At 54.5% G+C, this 22,417-nt stretch overlaps 8 protein-coding genes across 8 annotated transcripts; 2 read left to right on the top strand and 6 right to left on the bottom strand.

The window, feature by feature from the left end:
- Positions 1 to 1,371: 1,371 nt before the first annotated feature.
- On the top strand, positions 1,372 to 2,702 carry PG998_004129 (glyoxalase; the record flags this gene model as incomplete). Its single annotated transcript, XM_066870947.1, has 6 exons — positions 1,372 to 1,803; positions 1,909 to 2,061; positions 2,128 to 2,224; positions 2,289 to 2,436; positions 2,507 to 2,616; positions 2,671 to 2,702. The coding sequence occupies 6 exons, from the start codon at positions 1,372 to 1,374 to the stop codon at positions 2,700 to 2,702; spliced, it is 972 nt and encodes a 323-aa protein (XP_066734697.1).
- Positions 2,703 to 3,172: 470 nt separating this feature from the next.
- PG998_004128 (uncharacterized protein) lies at positions 3,173 to 4,055 on the bottom strand (the record flags this gene model as incomplete). Its single annotated transcript, XM_066870946.1, has 2 exons — positions 3,173 to 3,703; positions 3,774 to 4,055. 2 exons carry the CDS (start codon positions 4,053 to 4,055, stop codon positions 3,173 to 3,175), a joined length of 813 nt encoding a protein of 270 aa, XP_066734696.1.
- Positions 4,056 to 6,550: 2,495 nt separating this feature from the next.
- Positions 6,551 to 8,074, bottom strand: PG998_004127 (uncharacterized protein; the record flags this gene model as incomplete). The annotated part of the gene is made up of 2 exons (XM_066870945.1): positions 6,551 to 6,972; positions 7,924 to 8,074. The coding sequence occupies 2 exons, from the start codon at positions 8,072 to 8,074 to the stop codon at positions 6,551 to 6,553; spliced, it is 573 nt and encodes a 190-aa protein (XP_066734695.1).
- A 1,021-nt stretch (positions 8,075 to 9,095) lies between these two features.
- On the bottom strand, positions 9,096 to 9,820 carry PG998_004126 (uncharacterized protein; the record flags this gene model as incomplete). The annotated part of the gene is made up of 2 exons (XM_066870944.1): positions 9,096 to 9,335; positions 9,425 to 9,820. The coding sequence occupies 2 exons, from the start codon at positions 9,818 to 9,820 to the stop codon at positions 9,096 to 9,098; spliced, it is 636 nt and encodes a 211-aa protein (XP_066734694.1).
- A 1,086-nt stretch (positions 9,821 to 10,906) lies between these two features.
- PG998_004125 (uncharacterized protein) lies at positions 10,907 to 12,490 on the bottom strand (the record flags this gene model as incomplete). Its single annotated transcript, XM_066870943.1, has 2 exons — positions 10,907 to 11,643; positions 11,722 to 12,490. 2 exons carry the CDS (start codon positions 12,488 to 12,490, stop codon positions 10,907 to 10,909), a joined length of 1,506 nt encoding a protein of 501 aa, XP_066734693.1.
- Positions 12,491 to 13,063: 573 nt separating this feature from the next.
- Positions 13,064 to 16,620, bottom strand: PG998_004124 (uncharacterized protein; the record flags this gene model as incomplete). The annotated part of the gene is made up of 3 exons (XM_066870942.1): positions 13,064 to 14,021; positions 14,094 to 16,500; positions 16,560 to 16,620. The coding sequence occupies 3 exons, from the start codon at positions 16,618 to 16,620 to the stop codon at positions 13,064 to 13,066; spliced, it is 3,426 nt and encodes a 1,141-aa protein (XP_066734692.1).
- An 841-nt stretch (positions 16,621 to 17,461) lies between these two features.
- Positions 17,462 to 17,869, top strand: PG998_004123 (uncharacterized protein; the record flags this gene model as incomplete). The annotated part of the gene is made up of 3 exons (XM_066870941.1): positions 17,462 to 17,476; positions 17,535 to 17,644; positions 17,779 to 17,869. 3 exons carry the CDS (start codon positions 17,462 to 17,464, stop codon positions 17,867 to 17,869), a joined length of 216 nt encoding a protein of 71 aa, XP_066734691.1.
- Positions 17,870 to 19,386: 1,517 nt separating this feature from the next.
- On the bottom strand, positions 19,387 to 20,829 carry PG998_004122 (uncharacterized protein; the record flags this gene model as incomplete). Its single annotated transcript, XM_066870940.1, has 2 exons — positions 19,387 to 19,740; positions 19,822 to 20,829. The coding sequence occupies 2 exons, from the start codon at positions 20,827 to 20,829 to the stop codon at positions 19,387 to 19,389; spliced, it is 1,362 nt and encodes a 453-aa protein (XP_066734690.1).
- Positions 20,830 to 22,417: the final 1,588 nt, after the last annotated feature.

Here is a 22,417-nt window from a genome sequence, read left to right as displayed (position 1 = left end):
AGCCTCAAGGTTTGCTTTGATGGACGGAGGGGCTGGATTTTGGAGGGGGAGGCGGCCTGTGAGCCAGCGATGTCGCGACAGCCCCTGCCCGTGTGCGTGCCCTGCATTAAGCATCTGTCCTTCGGGGCCTTTTTGGGTCTTTTGGGCCTGTCGTCATGGGCCCCCCCAAATTTTAGAGCGCTGTGGGACTGCCAATAGTGCTGTATTGTACAGGACTAGCACGGAGATATTTCCAGCACCACTCAAACCCTCGCCTCCTGCCTCCTGGCTGCATGCAGCACTTAGGTAAGTATACGTCTCCTATGCCGTTAAGGACGGGCTTCCTATACTTTAGCAACACACACATATCTGCAGGCTAGTCAGTCCAGGCAGAACCAAGAAACAGGAGGGAAACATCCTTCGTAGGCTCGACGACTGACTGACTATATTGATAGCCAATGCGGGGAGGACAGCAGAGGGACCACAACTTCTCCAATTCCTGCCGGACTCAGAACTATGTCCGACATCAGTTCATACCATGAATGTCTCGACAAGAGGGTCTTTCTTGGCGTGACTTGTTTGACCTTGCTGGGGTAGAATTGACTGCTGAGTCGGAATTAGGGACTCGCTCGGATTTAGCTGTCTTTTTTGCCTTTTCCGGTGCTGCAAGCACATGTCGGCAAATCATCGTGGCTGGCTGACCCTACCAGCATACACAGTGAGATCTGCAATGGGACGGGGTACACTATTCTCCAATTCATACCTCTGAGCCCCCGTTCGAAATGCCGACTCGCCAGAGACTCGCAACTCCAACCACTCCTGCATCAACGGGTTGCTGCGGGGGAAAAAGGCTCCTCAGTCCTCAGAGGAGAAGTCATCGAGGACGGATGCAACGGGGCGCGGTCCCCTATGTAGTAGTCTGCGTAAGCTTGGAGTAGAACTGCGACAATGGGCCAGTTTCGCCCGCCCTGCTGATCCCCTATGTATGTATTTTACCTCCAGGCTCTACTCACTACTCGGCATTTTCTGTGCTCGATTGATGCCGATAGGTCCAATCAGCACCTCCGTATCAAGTCTCCATATGCTCGATCGGGTTAAAACTAGAGACCCTTTGCGGGGGAAATATAGAGTGCCCGGGTTAGCTGGCGGACTCCGGGAGTTTTAGCCGTCGTCTTATATATCGATGCTCTGCCATCCTCCCCCAAATCTATGTCCGTTGTATGCTTTAGACCGAAGTCGTTTCTCGTCGTCTTCATTTCACATCCCCCATAATTGAACTTCATTATCGGATCAAGCTCCGGAAAGGCTATTTGAATTCGACTCTACTAATTCATCATCGACTTCGCTATACGAGCCAGGTAGTTTGTAAACTACCCACATACATACCATACTATGGCGTCAGAGACAGCACCCCGGAAGATCGTCCTGACCCGGATCTGCCATGCCTACTACAAATACCAGGACATGGACCGGGCGGTCAAGTGGTTCAACGACTTTGGCTTCACCGAGGAGAAGCGGGTCAACGGCGACGAGAAGATCTACTTCCGCGGCTACGGCACGGAGCCCTGGGTCGTATGCGCCGTGAAGGCGGACCGCGACGAGTTCGCCGGCGTCGGCTACGTCGTCGAGTCCGAGGACGACCTGCGTCACGCCTCGGAGACGCTGCCCAAGGCCACTCAGATCTATGAGCTCGAGGACGCCCCCGGCAGGGGCAAGTGCGTCACCTTCTACGACCCCGTCGATAACTTCCCATTCCACCTCGTTTACGGCCAGGAGGGTGCCGGCGTCCTGGAGATCCCCTTACCGCAGGAACCAGTGAATTATGTACGTCTATATTTACAACTACCCAGCCCAACCAGGCATCTCATTCGGGGGAAGTATGTTCGATTTATCATATACTAATGTGTCTTTTTCTTTTCTCTCGAGTAGCCGTTCGAGAAGAACCGGCCAAAGAATCACTTCCAGCGCTTCCAGAAAAGACCGGCTCCGGTGCACAAACTGGGGCATTGGGGCCACTGCAGTACCAACTACGCCAAAATCTACGAGTTCTACACAAGCCGCTTCAATCTCATTGCGAGTGACGTAAGTCTCTCATGGGTAGTCGTCTTTAAACTCAGATCTTGCTGACATAGATATCCTCCTCGCCAGCTCGTGCATGATGATGCCGGCACCGACATCACCTGTTTCTTGCGACTGGACCGCGGGAAGGAGCCCGTAGACCACCACTGCTTCTTCTTCTACCAGGGTATGAATTCATGCCTGACGAATGCATATTTTTCTGCAATACTGATAGTAGGCCCGACGCTTAGGTCCCAAGTTCCACGTCCATCACACTTCGTATGAGACGCATGACTTCGATACACAGGTCCTGGGTCACGATTGGCTGAGGGAGAAGGGGTACAAGAACTGCTGGGGCGTTGGGAGACACGTCCTAGGCAGTCAGATCTTCGACTACTGGTAAGTATAGAAAGGATCTAATTCCAGACCCAAGCAGTCCATTAGACATGATAACTAACGGGACGTCAAGGTTTGACCCATCGGGTAATGTCATGGAGCACTACGTAGACGGAGATCTGGTGGATGACACCCAACCTCCCCATCGCTCAAAAGCTTCGCCTGACAGCTTGCATGTCTGGGGTAAGTGAATGTTGCCCTCTCTTAGACTTCGCCTGCTAAACAAAGAAAATCCAGGACCCGACGTGCCTTCAGATTTCCTGGAGTAACTAATCATGGATCATCCCCTATTATATTGGCATTTGGTAGGTAGTTTTGTCAGGAGAAGATCTGGTCGGACCAGTGACCACAAGGCTAGGTCAATGAACCTCATATACTCTCCTGAGGGGACCAGGCGCAACGGGTCTATGTGTATTCACGTACGAGATGGATGGTCCTTACCAGCAAGCGTCGGTCGTCATCTCACTTTTCATAGCACAAGACAATTCAAAGAAAACGGTCGGCAGTCAACAGTCGCAAAGAGTCACGGAAGGAAGGTAGTAGGCCGTATACCAGAGTTGCAATGAGAAAACATCTGAATATTCATTTATGTCCAGGTTTGCTGCATCTATACACAGTTCAAATACTCCCCACTCCCTGAAATGCTTTGGGGAGAAATGCGGGAAATCATATATACAACGAAGCTAAAGCCTGCAAGTTCCACCTATTCTTCGAAACCGACTCGAGATTAAAGAGCCCTTTAGTTGGGGACGCACTGAGAGTAGTAGTCGTTCTGCTTCTTGCAGGTACCCTCGGCGCAGGAGCTGGCACCGGAGAAGCCGTTGCCACCGCACTGAGCGTACAGAGCAGCGCCGGAGCCGCCGGTGGCGGGTGCATCACCGCCGTTGTTGGCAGGCGCAGAGGTGGTAGGGGCGGCAGCCTGGGCGCTGGTGGCAGCACGGGTCTGGGTGGCGAGGGTGGTAGGCGCGGGGGCGTTACCGCCGGCGGCCGCGGAAGTGGGAGCGGCCGAGGTGGCGGGCTCGGCGGGGGCGGCGGGGGCGGCGCCACCGGCACCGCTGCCACCGACGGTGAAATCGATGCAGGACTCGTAGGTCTGGTCGATGGAGCGGGCGTCCCAGTAGTGCTGGATGACGCAGTCGCCGGCGGTGGCGCACTTGCTGCCGAGGTCGGGGATGGTGATGGAGACGCTCTTCTCGTTGGCGGCCTGGGGCGCCGAGTTGGAGGCGAAGGTGTCGTAGGTCACGAGGGGCGTGCCGATGATGCTGTTGGACTTGGTGTCGACAATGGAGATGTTGGCCGTGCCCGTGTGGGGGGGCGCGCAGGTCGAAGGTGATGGGCACCTTCTGGCCGACCGTGTACGACTGGACGTTGGCCGAGTTGTCGGCGAACTGGAAGCCCTTGCAGAGCCACAGGTTGCAGTCGGCCGTCATGTCCTTGCCCGCCACCTGCAGCTCGCCCTGGATGTTGCCGAAGGGGTCCGAGGACTGCTGGTTCTGCACCTGCTGGCCGCAGGCGGCGGCCATGGCCTTGCCGGCGGGACGGGGCTTGGGGGAGGAGATGGCACCGTGGGCCGAGACAAGGGCCGGGGCGGCGAGGGCGACGAAAGTAAGAGCGTACTGCATTTTGGCGGTGGTTTCGGTGGTGGTTGTTATTGAAGCGGATGGCTTATATGGCAAGGTTGGCTAGTATGACGAAAAAGGGCTAAACGGTGCACCTGTGCTGTTTGTTGGAGATAGAGTGTGGAAAGAACGTGGAGGTCACCGACCTGGAAAAGAACGAAGGTATGGGTTAAGCGAAGGAGGAAGAGATCTGAACTGGACTGCTGAGGAGAGTAGCAAAAGAATGCAAGAGAGCGACGCGAATCATGGCCTCACTATATACTTTGCCGGGCACAAGCTATCAAACTCCTTTCCCTCCACCACACGGCCAGAGAGCGCTGGCTTCTTCCGAACAACACGAACAGTCCTTCATCTCAACATGGGATAGGCCCCCACGTCTCTTGGGAAGGCGGTCCAGAGAAAAGTCGGCTGACATGGACCGAGAGGGGGCCTTGCTTGGTTCCTGATATTGGGTAACGGTTTCGTCCCATGTTCCGATGGCGTTTTGCGGCAGCATCCCTACCAATGACATGACAAAGACGGAATCCGACACTGGAGACGCGGTCGACTCGCAGAGCCTCAAGGTCGCAGCCCCTGGCGAACTGCCCTTGCGGGTTCTCCTGCTGTGAATCTGCGACGATCCAAGTGGAGAGGCGAGTGCGTTGGGCCAATCCGCAGGCTTGGTTCGCGCCAGCATGAGGGAACGGATAGGTGACGGGGCTGACGGGGGATCATATCGACCAGGTCGGCCATAGGAACAAAGGCCTGAGTGCAAGGGCCAGAGTCCGGAAATCCAGGGGTTTGCAATCATCTGGAAACACGCAAGTGGGGGCTGCGACAGCGACAGGGGCCGCCTTTTTTTCTTTTTTTGGCGACGGCCCAATAACGGGAAACTCCAGACGATGACCTCGTTTGGAAATTGGCCTGCAAGCCAACCGCCCGCCGTCACGCCCGGCAGGCCGAGGCCGAGGCAGCGCATCATCGTTCTGATCATCGATCAGAATTTCCGTCTGATGTCCAGAGTTTCTCCGCGGCTAGTCATGAGCTTGTCAGCATGTTCCCTGGCAGATCATGGATTCCCTGCTCTCCTTCTCGGTATTTGCCCAAAAAGGCATTTTCGACGAGTGGCGAGTGGCCTCCTTGCGGCTCAAATGTCGGCTAGCAGTCGATTGAGCCGCTTGCATGCCAATTGACAGTGAACAACCGCCTTTTTCCGCTTGTTCGTTCGTCGGTCAATCCGCACTCTCCAAAGCCGCAAGGCCTCGGTTTCCTCTTCTATCGCTGTGTGAAACGGCTCCACCCAGTTCTTCTCGGCCCCCTGGCGCCGAGTTTACTGTAGACCGCAGGATTGTAGGTGGATGGTGTCAAAGTATTGCGATCGTCCATCTATGAAAATGGCAGGTTTATTCCCACCTCGATCTTGCTCCCCTAAGCGGAACAACGTTGCAGCCCTCGATGCGTATCTCGCCAAGTACGGAGTCGACGACCATATACGGGCTTGGCGGCAGCGGCAAAGTCTTCCAGTACACCGCGGAGGCCGGGAGCATCGATGCCTACCACGACTCTAGGTTTCCCTGGCAAACTGGGATGCAAGCGCGGCGACGTTGGTGTCTTGCTGTCCAACACTGTCACCCACTACAGGTATGTCAGCTTCGAGGCCATCTAGATACCCCTGAGCATGGCCAAGAATGAGCCACGGCCGGGAGCCGCGATCACCTCGGTCGTCTGCCTCTTCCATGGGTGGCCCAGCGGGGCGCTTTCGGCCCCATATGGCTTGGGTCGGCCTAGCCTACATGAGCTTCGCATCACGCTGGACCAGTCAAGCCTCTGCTGCGGCGTAGCATCTCGGTGAACTGCCAATATTCCCCTTGGGATGCGTGGAAGATAAAGAGGTTTATGAGTGAGAGGAAACTGCTATGTCGTTTGATTACCAATTCTTAACAAAAACAGTGAAACGCTCCATCCTACGGAGCTGCATATCTAACAGATGTATGTATAATGCGTGTTCAAAAACGGGCAGCACGTTGATAAGTTTGATCAAATCCACCTGAAATGATCGGAATACCCAAGCCAGGAGAACCCAACTTGTCGCGTCACGATAAACCGGCTTCGGTTGTAACGCTCTTTTCATGTCATAAAACTTCCATTACATCCGGTATCGTGGGCTCGGGTACATCGTCGTCGACGCGGATGTTGACGAGCTGGTCCATGTCCGGTAAGTATCGACGAAAGAATGGCCCAATTGTCCAGTTGTCTAGGTCGGCGACGCATGTCTGTTACACAATCCTCGTCAGTTCCCGGCGTGGACAGGTGAGTATGGCTCGGGTAGCGAAACATCAAAGCCACATACCTTTGCGTAATCTGTGAAGTCCGGTTGGCCAGTTATCTTGTTGAGGCAAACGATCTCCGAGAAATCAGTAGCAAAGCTACATCTGCGAAACGCCAAAATCAGCTTTAGGCCTTCCATATGCACAGCATAAGCGGCCGTGTGTGGTGTGGTTTCCATATTAGGGACATGTTTACCTGCAGCCTCGGTATGCATCCATTAGCCACAGAAGATTCGGATGGGCCTGCATGGACGGACGGGAAGTGACAGCATCTCGCAGCTTAGGATAGGCAATGGAATCGACAATCTCCACGTGGGGATACAACAGCTGCTTGATGGTCGGCCGCATCCAGGGCGGCATGGCTGCGTACGTCTCGGGCGACGGATCGATCCGCCACCGCATCAGAACCCAGACGCGCCAGGCGGCGGCAATCGATGTGAGACTGCGGGTCGTGCCCGTGACGCTGAAGATGAACCGGGCCGCCCACTGCGACAGGAGGGACGAGCGGGCGAACTCGGCGGGGTTTACAATGGCTAACACGTTGTGGTGTTCGCCCGTGATCTCGCGCGCCGGGGTGCCGGCGGCAATCAGTTGACGGGCTATATCGAGGATTCCTGAGAGAGCACCCTTGGTCGAGTATCCTGTGCCCTGTTTAGTAAGCGGCCCAGCAATGTGTGGGAGGTTCCTTTATGGAAAAGCAGGGTGGGAAACCACACACCTCCGAACCGGCAGTTTGCCGGCATAGCTGCCCAGATATCGTTGCAAATGTTGGCTACCTGCACAGCTTGGACGTTCGCCGGATAATGGTTCGCTTTACTCCGCTCGTGAAAGGCAGGTTGCCGAAGTACCGGAGCTGGATCACACGCCTTAAATATACGATACAAAGAAGTCAGGCCGGGATGTGTGGTTGTAGTTTTGGCTTACTTGTAACAGATGGTCTTGCCATATCTCCGTTCCATGCTGAATCATCTCAGTATCCCCTTCCCCTTCCTCCACGTCCCATACTCTGCGATCAAACAGCGGCACAAGGAAGCTCTGGTCGAGCGTGCGTAGTGACCAGGTGGCTGTTGGCTTTGGCTTGCGCGGATTAGGGGAGGCGGCTGCATATCTCGGTCACCAGAAGACCAGGAAATCGCGGTTTCGTCTCGGGATGCTTCTCGTAGACGCTTGGCAATGGCGCTGACGTCCATTCCCATCCTGAGGTGGGCCAGAATCTCGGTGGCATCTTGGTCGCTTCCGCTCTGCAGAACAGTGAAGACAGTCTTGTAGTCTTCCTCGCGCCGTTTCTGGATCTCCAAGTCGGCATGGGCATGTTGCAGAGAAATCTTGTCACTGCTGAGGCTGGAGACACATTCTATCTCGCGCAGAGTGCAACGCGTGCATGGCGAGTTCCCATCGCACTGGGGACCGGTTCAGTGCTCGGTTAGGTGGAAGAAATAAATAAAAAAGGACTACGACACATACCTTGACCTTTTTCGCTCGGCACGGCTTACACTTGATGGGAAGACTGCGTTAGCCGAGCCCGACGGTCAGGGGATGGCTGGGGCATCATGTATATGCAAGACTCACGGCATGTTTGGTTATCTGGCGCCTGGGTCTTATGTTGCCCTTGAGCTGCGGTTGAGGCGCCAGCACTCTAGGGTGAGGACCGCCCCGTGGCGCTATAGTGCGCGGAGTGTTCGCGTCCCTGTTGTGTCCGTGGTTCGGGTTGGGCATGGTAGAATGGTATGATGGATGGCAAGTAAGGTAGAGAGACGGGTGCTGACTAGCTCCCGACCGCACGCCGTCAGAGAATGGGCGACGGGGATAGTCTGTCTAGGTATAGTGGGCATGTGTTGGACATGGCGTCGCCGGGGAGGATGGCTGCAGCTTCCGCTAGAAGCGAGGCGAGAGCCGGTAGCAAGGCAGGGCCATTGGCCATATGCATGACACCGGCACACAGGCCAGGCAGGTCACCACCTTCAGAGCGAGTCTGGAGCCGACGATCAGAAGTTCGTTTTCTTTTGTCTTGGTCCTCCCTCCCGCGTCCCCTATGAAAGGCGCAAGGCACAAGGCACAAGGCACTAGGAACGAGCCAAACCGGGGAATAGATCAGTAATCGGTTGCAACTTTCACCAGGCTCGTTGGGACATGCCGACCCTTCACACCGACCCTTCCCCTCTGGCTGCATTCGCGCACCCGTCATTACACGTCATGACAGGCGAACAAACAAATAGCCTAATCAGCCGTGGTGCGGCGCCTGTCATGGCATTCGGCCGAATTCGATGTCGAATTCCCATTGCGGGATAGGACGTGGGAACAAGACTGGCGGGCAGTCCTCCGCCCAACGTGGACCAATGAGGTGCCGGCTACAAAAACACACGATACCACCCTGGCTGCTCTGTCCCATCTCCACTGACTCTCCAGCTCGGACACACGGGGGGAGGGGGGCTGGTGATGAATTCAAAGTTTTATACTACCAAGCGGCACTACAATGTCCTGCATCCCTGCATCCAAGTCATTCAATTTGATGTGTGTGTTGTTGATGTTGTGGTGCTCCTCCGATGGGCAGGAGGATAGATAGCCTTTGGGTGTTCTAGAACATGCAGCCCGATAGCCGATGCAACCATCCATCTAGCCATTCCCCGGGCAAAAGGCAAGTTGTTGGCCTGTCGATCCATCTGCCGTTGCGTCTCATCTTTGTCGTTGTTTTTTTCTTTCTTTCTGGACGCCATGCCAGAGTGCGGGCTTGGCCCCACTAGTCCTCCGCATCGTCCGCATCCTCTTCCCCGTCCTCCTCGTCCTCCTCGTCCTCCTCGTCCTCGTCAGTGCCATACTTATTTTCCCACTCGCGGGCCTCGATCTCTCGTGGTTGTCCGTCGCCCTCCTCCATCGGCGCGTGGTCCATTGGTCTCGCGGCCATCTTGACGAGACCGTCGTGGAAGCCTCGGCAGGTCGGCTTGTGGGGGCCTCCTTTCACAAACTTGACGGCCGCACACTGTTCGGGGGTTGGTTTGGTCAGTCTCTCTTATTTCTCTCTTCGTCCCTCCCCCTCCCCTCTCTCTCTCGGTTCGCTTCAAAACATACCGTGAAGTTGTAGCCGCGGCCTGGCACATATTGTTTGGCCTGGAAGAGGACGTCCTTGCCGATCCATTTCTTGACACCCCGGATGCGCATGAAGCAGTAGTCGTCTGCCTTGGGGACGTGGATCTCTGGGCGCAGTTCCCGGAAGTCCTCGATGGACCCCTCGTCGATCACCGTCGCCTGGAGGGTGACGTACGTGTTGTTCTCGAAGAATTTGAGGCCGACATCGTGGCCCCTCACGGGCCACTCCTCGACCTTGGTCCGGTCATAGGGGTCCATGTCGCCGCATGGTCCGTCGCGCCCCTTCTTGGCGATGGGCTTCGGGCTCTTCATCTTCATCTCAGCACCCACGCTGGCCAGGAGGCCGAGGAAGGCGAGCAAAGTAGTCGGCGCACGCATCGTGGAAAATCAGCGGGAGGATGCACTGGCTCGGTGACAAATTTGGCAGGTCACAAGAACCGTTCGAATGCTCTGCTCTGCTCATCCAGACGAGGTTGAAAAGGGTGGTTTATTATAAGTATTGGCTGTACGAACTAGAGCATATTAGAGCCCCTTAACACGAGAAATGCCATGTTCATCCTGAACGACCGAAGTGCAAACCCAGGCCAGGCATGAGCCGGTGCTTAGAGACTAGGACTCGCCCTGGAAATCTCCCTCGTTGTTGCGGCGGTCCATGGGAGCTGGGGTGCAGCCTCTATCCTCAGACGCAGTCGATGTATCTGCAAGACAGTTTGATTGCTCATTAGCGATTGTTCGGTTGCTTCCGGGCTTTGCATCAAGAAGGCACGAAGAATCCTAGATAGGGAGTTGTGATAGGCGCAGGAGGAGGAAGAACAAAATAAAACTGGCTTCCTTTGTCTCAGCCCGCCGCATCGATCTACGTTACATATGCACAGTTGTGATTTCGTGAAAAACGGGTATCACTCCTGCATGCCTCATAGCTGCATAAAAAATGGCGAGATGGTTACCTGTTTGGGTAGCGCTGTTCATGCAGGTCTTGAGGAAATGTCTGCCCGGGCAGTCAAGACGCGGCTATGTTGTGTTCTTCCCCGTCGCGATCGACCATCGTTGATGCTCCCGTATGAGGCCAATATCGTCAGCAGTCAGACTGCTACTATACAAAAACCCGGCCTGACATGGGAATACGAGGCCCGTCAAGGTGGTTGCCGAGTACTAGCGTAGAAGAGCCCCAAACGTCGCCTCCTTGGTTTCGATCGGAATCCTGCTCAGGTCGGCCACCGAAGTATCCCTTGACATCGCGACGCATAGCCCCTGACGGTTGGCCGGCAACGCTGATGAAGTCCTCCCAAGCCAAAGGGGGCGGCCAGACAGGTCTCCCAGAACTTGGGGTCTTCCAGCAACCTGTGTGGCATCACATGTCGAATCTGAGAATGAGCCGATTGAATGATCACTCGAGGCAAGAGGGGCGGGTAAAAGTAGAGACAGATAGTAGTTATATCATCAGTGATTGAAATGGAGATCTGCCTAGGACTCGTCCGGTAACCCAAACCACTCAAACTCTTTGTGACTTTCCGGGTCAATGATTTCCCTTCCCCTTTTGAGCAGCAAGTGCATGTCCGCCGCGCACTTTATGCGCGTAGCGAGCCACGCGGACGCGCCCTCGTGGACAAACCGCAGCTCGTGGCGTGTGTTATGGTCGGCCACGGTCTCCCACGCCCGGACTACGTGCCGCGACACGTCGGTAGACCACGCCGTTGCACAGAACAGCGTGGTATGGGCGTCGTGGGCCTCGTAGCAAAGCAGCGCGGGCTGGTAGTTGATGCTCCCCGCGCCCTCCGTGTAAATCTGCAGCATCTGGAGGCGGGGCATCCGTAGGACGGCGCGGGCCGCCGCCAGCAGTATGTTGTCCGTAACGTCGTCGATGGTCCCGTCGGGGCGGCACCAGTTGGCCGTGAGTGTGAGAAGTTGCAGGTTGTCCCATCGGGGTAGCTCTGGCAGGGTGGCGACACCACCACCGCAACGGCGCGACTGGGAGCCGGGCCAAAAGTCGGCGAAGAAGTGCCTGGCATCGATGAGGTTCAAGAGAGAGACGTTCTCCAGGTGCACAGTCGAGTCGATCAGCACTTTTGCGAGGGCAGGGCGTCGGCGAACATGCCAGTCACTCTTGTCCATGGGCACGTCACACCTGTACGAGCTGAAGACCTCGCAGGCCGATATCCTATAGACATGTGAGGGTAGGGCTTCCACCAGCTGGATCCAATCTGTTCTCGTGGTGTTAGTCAGCAATTGTCCACGATAAGCAGGTGGCTTTGTTTGTTCTTGCTTGTTGTTCTTCTCACCTTCCTCTTCGTCAAAGGGATTCAGCCACGGCTCGAGCACCACTACTTTGATTTGAGGCAGGTAGGACAGGATCAACGACAGAGTCCTCGGGTTGATGATGCGGTGAGATTGACGCGACATGATGAACTTATCGAACATGGGCAATAAGGGAAGCGCCACACAGGCGCCCTGCTCACTTTCATAGGTGTCCATGTGCCAGTCGATGCGGCTATTGTAAAACCTGTTCACATAGACGGTGGTTCCCCCGGGGTCGCTGTCGCTATCGCAGCTGACCACCAACTCTAGTTCCATGCCATGATTGTACCGTTGGCGTGTGAAGTCGTAGCCAGAGTACATTCTGCCCAGCGTTTGGAACAACCGCGTGACCTGCTTAGTGAAAACAACGTTGTTGTCAAATCTATCCTTTTGCGTCTCACGGCGAAGTCGCAAATATTTCCGGTAAGTATTGAGCTTAACCTGGAACGTGATGCCGTTGATGTAACTTCGGCGGTTTTCGACTCGCTTGATGTACTTTTCAAAGTCGCCTAACGTTGACGACTCCAGATCCAAGTGCCGGAAAGCGAGCGGTTCGAATCTTAGCTGCCATTCTCGGCATACCGATGCTAGTTTGGCGTACGACGTGCTCAGGCTACCTGAAGATACACCGTAATGAAGCTGGTCCAAGACCAACTCCTGAATATCCATTGGCAATAGATTCCATTCCAATTGGTAGTGACAGTGGCCAACGCTATCCTTCTCTTCGCTCTGGACTATCACGGTGCGCGTCATTGAAGCGAGTAGTGAAGTCTCCCTTTTCCGAAAGAGACGAGGGTGAAGAAGCGGAATGGCCAACGGCAGGGTGGCAGGTCGATTAAGCTCTTTGCAGGAAGGAAAGAAAATACGTTCGTGATGGTAGAGGGGATTTGTGGCAAAAGGCGGCGTGCGTGAAGGCCGAGATGTTTTATTTTTCAGATTGAAATCTGGTTTGACGGGATCGTCCCAGAGTCTATTTGTTAAGAAGACCAAATAAAAACGGAAGCATATAACGCAACACCGACAGCAGCAGCTGGAGACTTGCCTCGATTCTAACAGTGAAAGGGAAAGGAGACAAATATGGAACCTTTGGCTCCTTGACCCAGTAAACCGCTTGAAGGTTTCCCCTATCTTACTTGTGTTAGTCCACTGCTGTCTAAAAGGCATTAACGAATTGCTGGGGCTGGATAAGGGACGAAGCCATGGCAGCATGAATATAACAGCTCTCTCTTGTATAGGCCTCTTAACCGGGCAGATGCTATAGATTTAAGTATACGTCTTGTTTGACTCGAACCTCCCAGCACCCAATCAGAGCAACGCGAGCGAGACTTATCTTCTTCTCTTCCCACCTCCGCCACTCTCGTCCGCCTTCCTCTTCTTGCCCTCTGAGCGCCAGTAGTCCTTGGTCTCCCTCTTCTCGCGCTGTTCTTTCTTGTCGGCGAGGACCGCCATCTTCTTGCGGAACTCGACACGCTTCTCCTCCTTCTTGGCATGACGCTTGGCAACTGTGTCTTTGCGGATCGTCGTAAGCTTTTGCATGAGGTCGCGGGCCTTCTTCTCCTCGCCTCCCAGTACCACGGCACGTTTCTGCGTGTACGTCTTGTGGCGCTGAGCCTTCGTCTGGATAATCTGGGACTTGTAGGGCAGCTCGGCGGCAAGAGCACGCGGCACTCGTAGAGGGTTGAAGCGACGCGTTTGTCTCTCGATTGGCTTATACTTGCTGTCCTTATTCTGTGGCGTAGCCAGGCCTTGATCTCGCCGGACCTCACCCGTTAATCGCATGGGCTGCCATCCTCCCAGAAGATTTGTTACAGGGTTGTAGTAACGGTGAGGTTTGATAGGATACCAGGCGCGCATAATCACAAGATCGCTCATCAAGATCTTGTCCTCAAATGTAGCACGGAACTTGCCATCGTCCTTGCTCAGAGCTTTCTTGATCTGGCCACGGATGCCGGAAACCGTCTTGATGGCCACACCCTCCATCTTGGCAACTTCAAGAGACGAGTTAAACATGTCCTTGATGAAAGCCGTGTTCTTGAAGATCTTGTAAGGGGCGCCAGTCAACTTGAGCTTCTTGACAGTTTCGGTTGTCTCATCGACGCTCAAAATGGTGCCAGTGGCAGCGATTCTGAAGCCAGGATTCTGGGATGACATGGTGTTGAAAGCGGCGAAACCAGTGTTGGGTGCTATTAAAGGACCCCACCAGGTAGCAAAACAATGCATATGTTCAGGCGTGTACTTTAAGAGGCGGTTTCTTGTCCGGTTGTCAGATGTGCTATACATAGGTCTGCGTGAATTCGGTTAGTTTAGACGTCCTAGTATAAATAGCCAAAAAAGGCAAGGGGGAGATGGTGCTTACAGAGTCTGGAATCTGCGCCAACCCAAAGAGATGATAAGGGGGTCTCCGGACTTGAGGATCTTCTTGTGCCATCTGTGTCTCTTGATTCTCGCCTGGCAGAATCCAAAACGGTCTTCAGTCGGAGTAATTCCGCCAATGATGATAGGCATGCTAGCATCAAAGTTATCGGTGAACTCGGCTGGTACACCCTCGAGTGTTATGGTCACGTATTGACCAGCGCGATATCCTTCGACGCTGACACGCTGGGAGTCATCCAGTGCCTCGAACTCGGCATTGTTGATGTCTAGCTGTTTCTGAATGACAGCCTTCTGCCGGTCATACCATTCGTCTTCGCCGAACTCGTCGGCATCAGCACCAGCTTCACGCCGCGCATTGGCCTTGTCGTTGGCAAAACCCTCACGATCTTCTTGTTCAAACCGAAGCTTCAGCTCCTCTTTACGCTTTGCGTTTTGGGCACGCTCCTGATCAAAGTCTTCCGCTGGCTTTGCTTCGGCCTTATGAACTTCGCCAGTTTCAAGATCTTCAAACTCTCCATCGCCTTCACTATCTTCGTCCCCAAACCCGTCCTCGCCATCATCGCCTTCTCCATCAGCGCCATTGAGATTTGCAGAGGTAAAGCGCTCTCGAATGAGTTCGACGTTGTCTTGCAAGGCCCACTTTGCGGCTAGTTGCTCGTAGTCGTACGCAGGTAGCGCGCGATCATCAGTCATGGCGTCCTTCTCCTTCTTGCTCTTCTTAAAGAAATCGTCTTCGTCGCCGGCTTCGATGTCGTCTTCGTCTTCCTCCTCATCAACCTCGCCTTTCCAACGTTGCAGAACCTCATCAGCAGAGATAGAGGTGTTGTACATCAGTCGTGCAAGATCGGCGGTTCGATATGATGGGCGGTTGCCGTACATGCTAGAAGCCCTTTGAGTTAGGTTCTCCTTCCATCGACGTCCTGCTTGGTCTTCGTCGTCGTCTTCTTCATCCTCATCGGCATCGGAGTCGTCATCATCGTCCTCGCCCTCGGACACTGAGCCAAGACTTCCCATATCGGAGTCGCTGTCGGCAAAGGCGAAATCGTCCTCGTCGCCAGTCTTGTCCTTATCTTGCCGGAAAAGTTTGCCCAATTTCTGTTCACTGAACTCGGCTTCCTCGTCTGACCCAGCATCCTCCTCGCCACTAACGAAGCCCTCGTCGTCCATGATTTCGTCTTCGTCGTCATCCCTATCAGCCACCCTGACGGTTCTGTGCTTCTTCCTGCCGGTGTCCTCCTCGGTGACCTTTGAGATCTTCTCGCCGCCACGGAAAAGCTGGACGCCATCGTCCGTTTGGCCAAGCAGCCTCTTCTGATCCTGCAGCGAGATGATGAGTTCTTCGCCTTCGCCGCGTTCGACCCCCTCGGCATCCTTGTCGAAGTTGAAACCCTTGTCTCGCGTGATCCAGATCGCGTCTCCGTCGATTTTAAGACCAGATCTGTCGGACATGGGCGCATGGATTTTCTTGTCCTTCTCATCCAGCCTCCTCCTGCCAGTCTTGCCTGTTATCTTTGCCATCGCCTGTACCATTTGTGGTGTTGGGCATGGGTCCGGCAACGCCTGAACTTGAGATACGGTAAAGTCGCCGAGGCCAGGTACAGTAATTCGTTGTCCCTCCGCCGAAAGATTCGTGCCCCTTAAGTATCCACTCAAGGCAATAGTTCGGTCGCAGTTCTTGTCTTCCTCTATGGCCGTGGGATGTGTCACGTCCCGGAACGAGTCAATAACAGAGTAGCAGTGCGAGTTCCGCCAGACCAAAGGTCGGGGGTTCTTCATGACCGAGAGGAAACGCGACAAGTTGTGAATCTCACGATCAGGGTATCGTCCGTTGATGACTCCAGACAAGTAGAACAGGTGGGCGCCGTTGTAAAGTTCGCTCCAGAGTCGGTGCTTCAATCGCTTCTTCGCGTCTTTCAGTGCTTGTGGCTTTCGAAACAGGTCCAGATGGGTCAGGACACCGAAGACATTTCCAGGCATACCCGTGGCACTCAAGACGTTGAGGAATTCCATGGTTTCCATTTCAAATCCGTAGTTACCGTCAATCATCAACAAGACAATATCGGCGACCTTGGCCGTGTCCACCATAGCCTCTAACGTGTTGGGACATTCTTGGAAGGTCAATCGTTGTTTCTTGGAGGTGACTACGGTAATTGGGCCCTGGGGCTCTTGTAGAGTTTCCTTGGCATATCTGCGAACCAACGACTTCAGAAGTGTTGTCTTTCCAACGCCAGGCGGGCCAACGATCGATACGAGACGAGGTGCAGGGGCTGCATCGGGTGTACGGTCGGCGAGCGGAACATGGAAGCTTTTTTCTTTGATATCCTGCGAGCGAGCGGCCTGCCTCGCAAGCTTGCCCGGGTTCGAAACGGCAAAGGCTTTGGGATTCACATCTAGAAGAAATAAGTCAGTCAGGCAAAGCACCTGGGAAGGGACAAGACGTGTTACTTACCACCGCTATGCTTCTTCTTTTCTTTCGCCTTGCGATGAGGCTTATGCGACTGGTCTTCCATGATGGCGGCGTCTCTAATGTACAAAGCACCAGAACCGTTCGCAAGCCAGAATGCGATAATCTACGACTCTCCGTCTGGGGCGTGCTCCTACCAGCAAAAAAAAGTTCAAGACGGATATCTTATCAGAGCTTATCGATTCTACCGAAGTGGGGACAGGTGGGACACCGCAGATTGTACCTTTGTATCGCCCTAGCGCGGGACCCCTGGCTTTAGGGGAGGGGCGGAGGGGCAGTGGGTGGTGGGCTTGATAAGATAAACACCAGTCGCAGGTCGCCAACGCCGAGCAACAAGACCCCTCACTGCCCCCATACTACTGCCCATACTCACGGCATAGCAGCATGTCGGCCTCGGTCAGGCAGCCAAGGACCATACGTAGCAGATGGCGGGTGCAAGTCAGACACAGAATATAGTAGCAGGTCTGTGGTAGATGCATCGCGAGAAACAAGCGTCCCAAAAACTTGGAACCCCGATCCACGTTCTTCCCGATGTGAGGTCACCGGCCGCTGATGGCTGTCGTCTCGTATGGTGTGTGACTGATTGTTCGGCTTCAAGAGGAAAGCTTAGGCATATGCTAGCGGCATGACGTATGCAGGTTGAGCGTCCACTCCTTTATCAACGCTGTACGTAGTTGTTCGCGTAGTGTGTTTAGCTGGCGATGGATGGGGTTGGTTCCTCAGCAAATAGGGCGGCCGTCTCTTGCTAATAAATACCCATGTATCCCGTGTTTCCTCGACAACTTCTCCTCAGACCATCAACAACTCTTCGACTCACTCCGTTACACCCATACTATCCGAAAACAACAACCTTTGAGCGTTTCTTCCGCAACTCTACTCAAGCCAAAATGCCTACCTACATTGTACGTGTGCAGTGGTTTGTTCTTCATCCGCGGATGTGGCTAACAACTACATCAATAGGTCACCTGCAAGCCTGACGCCTCAGACGACCAGATCGCCGCCGCGAAGAAGCACGCCGAAGACCAGGGCGGCAAGATCGGTCACGAATACAACCTCATCAAGGGATTCTCGTATGTTGCTACCTGCTGCACCTCCCTCTCCCCTCCCCTCCCCTCCCAAACGCCCAACCCACATCCCGTCGTTCTCTCTGCTTTGCTACTATATTTCTCAACTCAAGCTGACTTGTCTCCTTTCCCAATCCTAGTGTCGAGTTCCCCAAGGACTCCATCAGCACTATGGAGAGCCACGAGCACGTCAAGGCTGTTGAGCTTGACCAGGAAGTCAAGACACAATAGAGGGTTGCCTGCGGGGCGTGTGTGAGAGGGTCCAACTCTGCCACCTGCATTAATAGCCTTTGTATTGTCTGAATAAACCGAGACACCCCTTCCTGATACCTTGCATACCTGCGAGAAAACCTTGAGTATCGCCATTAATTAGCTCTACGTGCATCGCCAATGTCTGTTCTTATCACTGCTGAAGTCAACATCATCTTTCCAATCACCCAACTGATAGTTGGCCCGCTTAAAACGCCCGAGATGGCCTTCATGTATCACCTACTACAGAGAATGCTTCAAAGCTCATACAGGCGAGTTGGTGCATCTCATGGCATGGTAACAAATTATACTCCCATGTCTACTTATACATATATCTGCATGCGTTGCTGAAGCGAAATCTATCACGAAGTAAAACCGATGCAATGGCTAACCTTCCCGGAATAGAGGCATATGTACCTCAACGAACATCAAGTCTACCTCTTGTACGAAGCCAATAGCCCGCACCTCACTCCAGGTGTGAAATCGACTCTGTGGACTAGAACCGCATCTGTTTCATCTGCTGCCTCTGTAATATTGATCCACGTCTTACTCACAGTCATTGACGACGACGACGATTGACTCAGCCAGCTAGTCGCCTACTCACGAAGGGTACTGGGATGATTTTGCTAACCTGGAAATAGGAAAGGGCCTTGGCCTGTTCGTTGTTAATAGGGGACGGCTTCACACCCGGCGTCCGATGACAGCTGTCGTGTCCGAACCGGCCAGGATATGGACGGATGGATTTGCAAAAGTCGCATATTGGTTCGTTGCATTGAGCATGAAGGTTCCCTAGATGATAGTTACGTAGCCAGCCACGCGTGTATATTTTGTTCTTTGGTTTGTCGGAATATTCATGTTCTTGTTGTAACTCACGAAAAGGGGTCGTTGGGCTTAGTCCAGAACGCATCCCAACCCATACTTGTCCCGTTGGCTTGGGCGCAAAAAAAGGTGCCATGATAGGAGAGCTACGAACTGGGCGGCGCTACGACCTCGAGCCTCCCCATCAACCCAATGCGCCGATACCCCTCGTCCTTGCCGTCGAGGAAGCCGGTCGGATCGTCAATGACCACCTGGCTGGAACCTGTCCGTACCACGGAAACGTGCTTCACCAGATCAGCGCCCCGGCCCGGGCGCCTATTAATAATCCACAGGCAGCACTCCGAACTAAACGGCTTCAGTGTTATTTCAAATGGTTTTGTTTGAATTTCTTGTAGTACAGACTCAGCAAAAACGCTGATGATGGCCAGTGAAGCCTCGCTATCTTATAGACCTCCCCCTCCATGGGTATCCGGGACTTTGTTTCCCAAGTAACCCTCCAACCGATGCAATGCAATGCTCCTGGTTTCCCATCGACCGCCGCTATCCTGCAGATGATGTTTGGTTGATAAAAACCCCTTTCCTTGACGCCGACGCTCCATATAATTCCAACAAAAAAGCAATTGACCATCTATACCAATGGACAAAATAGACAAAGGACAGAAAAAGACGAGGCGAATCATTTAGGGTAATACCCAGCCATCCTGACCGCAATACTCGTCCATGACCTCCACAAACGCATTCACCCGGTGCGTCATCCAGCCCGACGCCATGGCCTCCTCGCCCTCGACCGCGGGGTGCCGGCGGCCGAGCCGCATCATGCGGGACGTCCGGCACGTTGACTGTCCCGAGAGCGAGTACTGCATGCAGTCCGGCTGGCCTAGGCAGACCTTGTAGCAGTCCCGCATAGTGACGGTTGTGTTTTCGGGGTACTCGACGACATCTTCGGACATGTTGTCCCATCCGTCGCGCCGTGACTTGATGTGCGGCAGGACCCAGTTCTTGAACACGTCTCCATGTCGCAAGATGGTTCGGTTCTGTGAAAACGATCGAGGTCAGCAAACTGCTTTTTTTTTTTTCTTGGGGAAAAGCCTATCAAGGGGGTTAGGTTTACTCACACCTCGGTTCCACTTCCGCTCAAACATGGACATTTGCACAATGTCCGATGGCGACATGTGGTGATAGCTGCCGATGTTGTAGCACCAGTCCTGGCTCGTGGGGTCGGAGACGGAGCCGAGGAACCCGAGCTCGTACGGGTGGTCGCCATGGAGGTTGGGGCGGGCATAGAGCAGGGGGACGCCGGCGTCGGCGAGGGCTTTGCCCAGGACGCAGTCTCCCGCCCAGTGGCTCGCGGTGAAAAGGTCGTAGAACTCGAGGTTCTGGCGGCGATACTCCACAACCATCTCGAGGGCGGCGCGGGACAACACAAAGCCCGAGCCGCCGTGGGCGAAGGCGACGTCGCCGATGATCATGGGGTTGCCGAGGTAATGCGGCTCGGCCGGGTCGAGGTTGTCGATCCAATCAAGGATGTTGCGCCAGAAGATATAGCTGTCCCCCTCGTAGAAGACATACCAACTGGTGGTGGCTCCTCCCTGGCGCAGCGCCTTCTCGGCGATGGGCAGGAACTTCCACTTGTCCAGGCGCCAACCGGGCGTGTCACGGCCCGCGATGGTGCTCTCGGTGGCGGCCCACTGGGTGTTCTCCTCGTCCGAGAAGGCGGACCGGCCGCCCTGCTGCAGACGCTGGTAGTACTCGAAGTCCGGATGGGTGGTCTTGATGTCATCGCGGACCTCGTCGAGAGCGTCCTGGACGTGCACGCCGTCGATGATCTCGTCGTAGTCGGAGTAGATGGCGTAGTTGGGGACGCAGCGCAGGCTGGTGGCGAGATGGGTGGGCACCTGGTCCAGGGCCTCGGTGGCACCCGTCTTGAAGACGACAAAGACGTCGGAGAGGCCTTCGTGGTGCCGACACGACTCCCCTGATTCCTCCTCGACCAAGACCCGATCGCTGGCCCCGGAGGCGGGCCGGCACCAGCGGGTGAGCTGAAAGAAGACAAACAGACTGAAGAAGAAGATGAACACGGGCGACAGCAGGCGTGAGCGCCGCTTGAGCGAATGGGCGTACATGACGATATACTGTTACGGGACGTGCGGAGAGGGACGAAAGGATATCAGTGAGGTGAGCAGCAAGCACACTACTCCCGGGGAAAAGACGAAGACACAGTCCTGTCTATCTTGGGTCTCTGGGAAGAAGGAGGCCCCGAAGACTTAAGAAATGTTTCACTACCGTTATAAAACTAGAAACACACAGCCTGCCTTGGGCAGAAGAACGAAAAAGAAAAAGACTGTTGGTTCCAAACAGGGCGAGGCTCATTGTACAAGTAGTGTAGTGACACCAGACGCACAGCACGATGATAGGGAGTCCCAAGAATAGCGAGTGTGCAGCGCTTGTGTCGAACCCAGGACCTAGCATGCATCATTTCTGGGGCACAGCTTACGAATCTACCCCCATGTGCATACGTTGCCATGGATTCCCTTTCTTCGTCTTTTTCAGAGGCAGCCCCATCCCTTCCCCGAGCGACCCGGTTTTCAAGATGCTGGCTGCTGCCGATCTGTAACCAATGTTACAAGAGATTCGGTTGATACAGAACACCACCGCCAACTTTGGTGACCATGGCAAGTACAGGTGGACCTCCAAAGTCTGCTGATGCAAGCGACGCAGGGGCCAGGGAGGAAACAATTGCTACCCCCAAGCAGCCAACCAAGAGGGGCTTGGAAGTTGGAACGGGCTTGGGGGAGAAGGGGGTCGAGGCTTGGCTCGACTTGGCTCGACTTGGGGGCAGAGAGGCGGCAGAGCAGATGCCTTGGGACTGGCGAATCGCTTTTGCGTTGGCACCACCACGACGACGTAGGACGACCACGGCTGCATGGCTGATGGCCGATGGCTTGCTGATCCCGAGGGGAAGTCACCTATCATTCCAGCTGCGTGGTTGCATTGCATAGCCCAAGAGGGATTGAGGCACCACTGCACGGGACGGGAGGCCAGAGCCTTCTCAGAATGGTCTTTTTTCGGGAATGTTTGGCGCTTAGGGTCCGGGTAGCGAGGTCGCTAGTCAAGTGCAACGGCTGATGCCCACAGCCCGTCAACCGATATACGCCTCGATAACGTCCGCCCTGTTGGGTTGGTAGCAGGTAGAGTATTAGTATTGCGCCGTTTCATACCTAGACGCTGCACCGCCTCTCATTGGCCACATATGGTCAGTGATGGCCAACAAGCTTTTCTGCTATTCCTGTATCCAACGGCAGGGCCAGGTCTAACTAACATTGATATGTACTATAGAATGTGAGCAGTAAGCAAGCAATTGCTGGCCCCATTCTGAGACAAACACAACACATGCCCTGTACAGCCACACTTTTCCAGTGGACGGAAAAAGAAGATACCAAAGCACATGAAACACGCTCTGGGCGCACGCGTTGTTCTGGCCGGCGGCCATCTGAAACGAGAGATCAGGCCTACGTGACGCGGATAGAAGTGGAGATGGCGGTTGTTTCGTCATACAGTACGGATACGTACTCTCTGCTCTACATATGCATGTACACCAAATATGGTCTGGCAGCAGCTGTCGTCGTATGTTGTGTGGCCTTGGTGGCCCAGAATGTGGCCGTCCCAAATTCGGATCATCGGATGGCTTTGGAAGATCGCTTTCTGGCGATT

The sequence above is a fragment of the Apiospora kogelbergensis genome, assembly GCF_038363985.1.
Source record: "Apiospora kogelbergensis strain CBS 113332 chromosome Unknown utg000002l_segment0_segment0, whole genome shotgun sequence".
NCBI lineage: Eukaryota > Fungi > Ascomycota > Sordariomycetes > Amphisphaeriales > Apiosporaceae > Apiospora > Apiospora kogelbergensis.
Note: the sequence above shows the minus strand (reverse complement) of the source record. Positions and strands in the feature narration are given on the sequence as shown.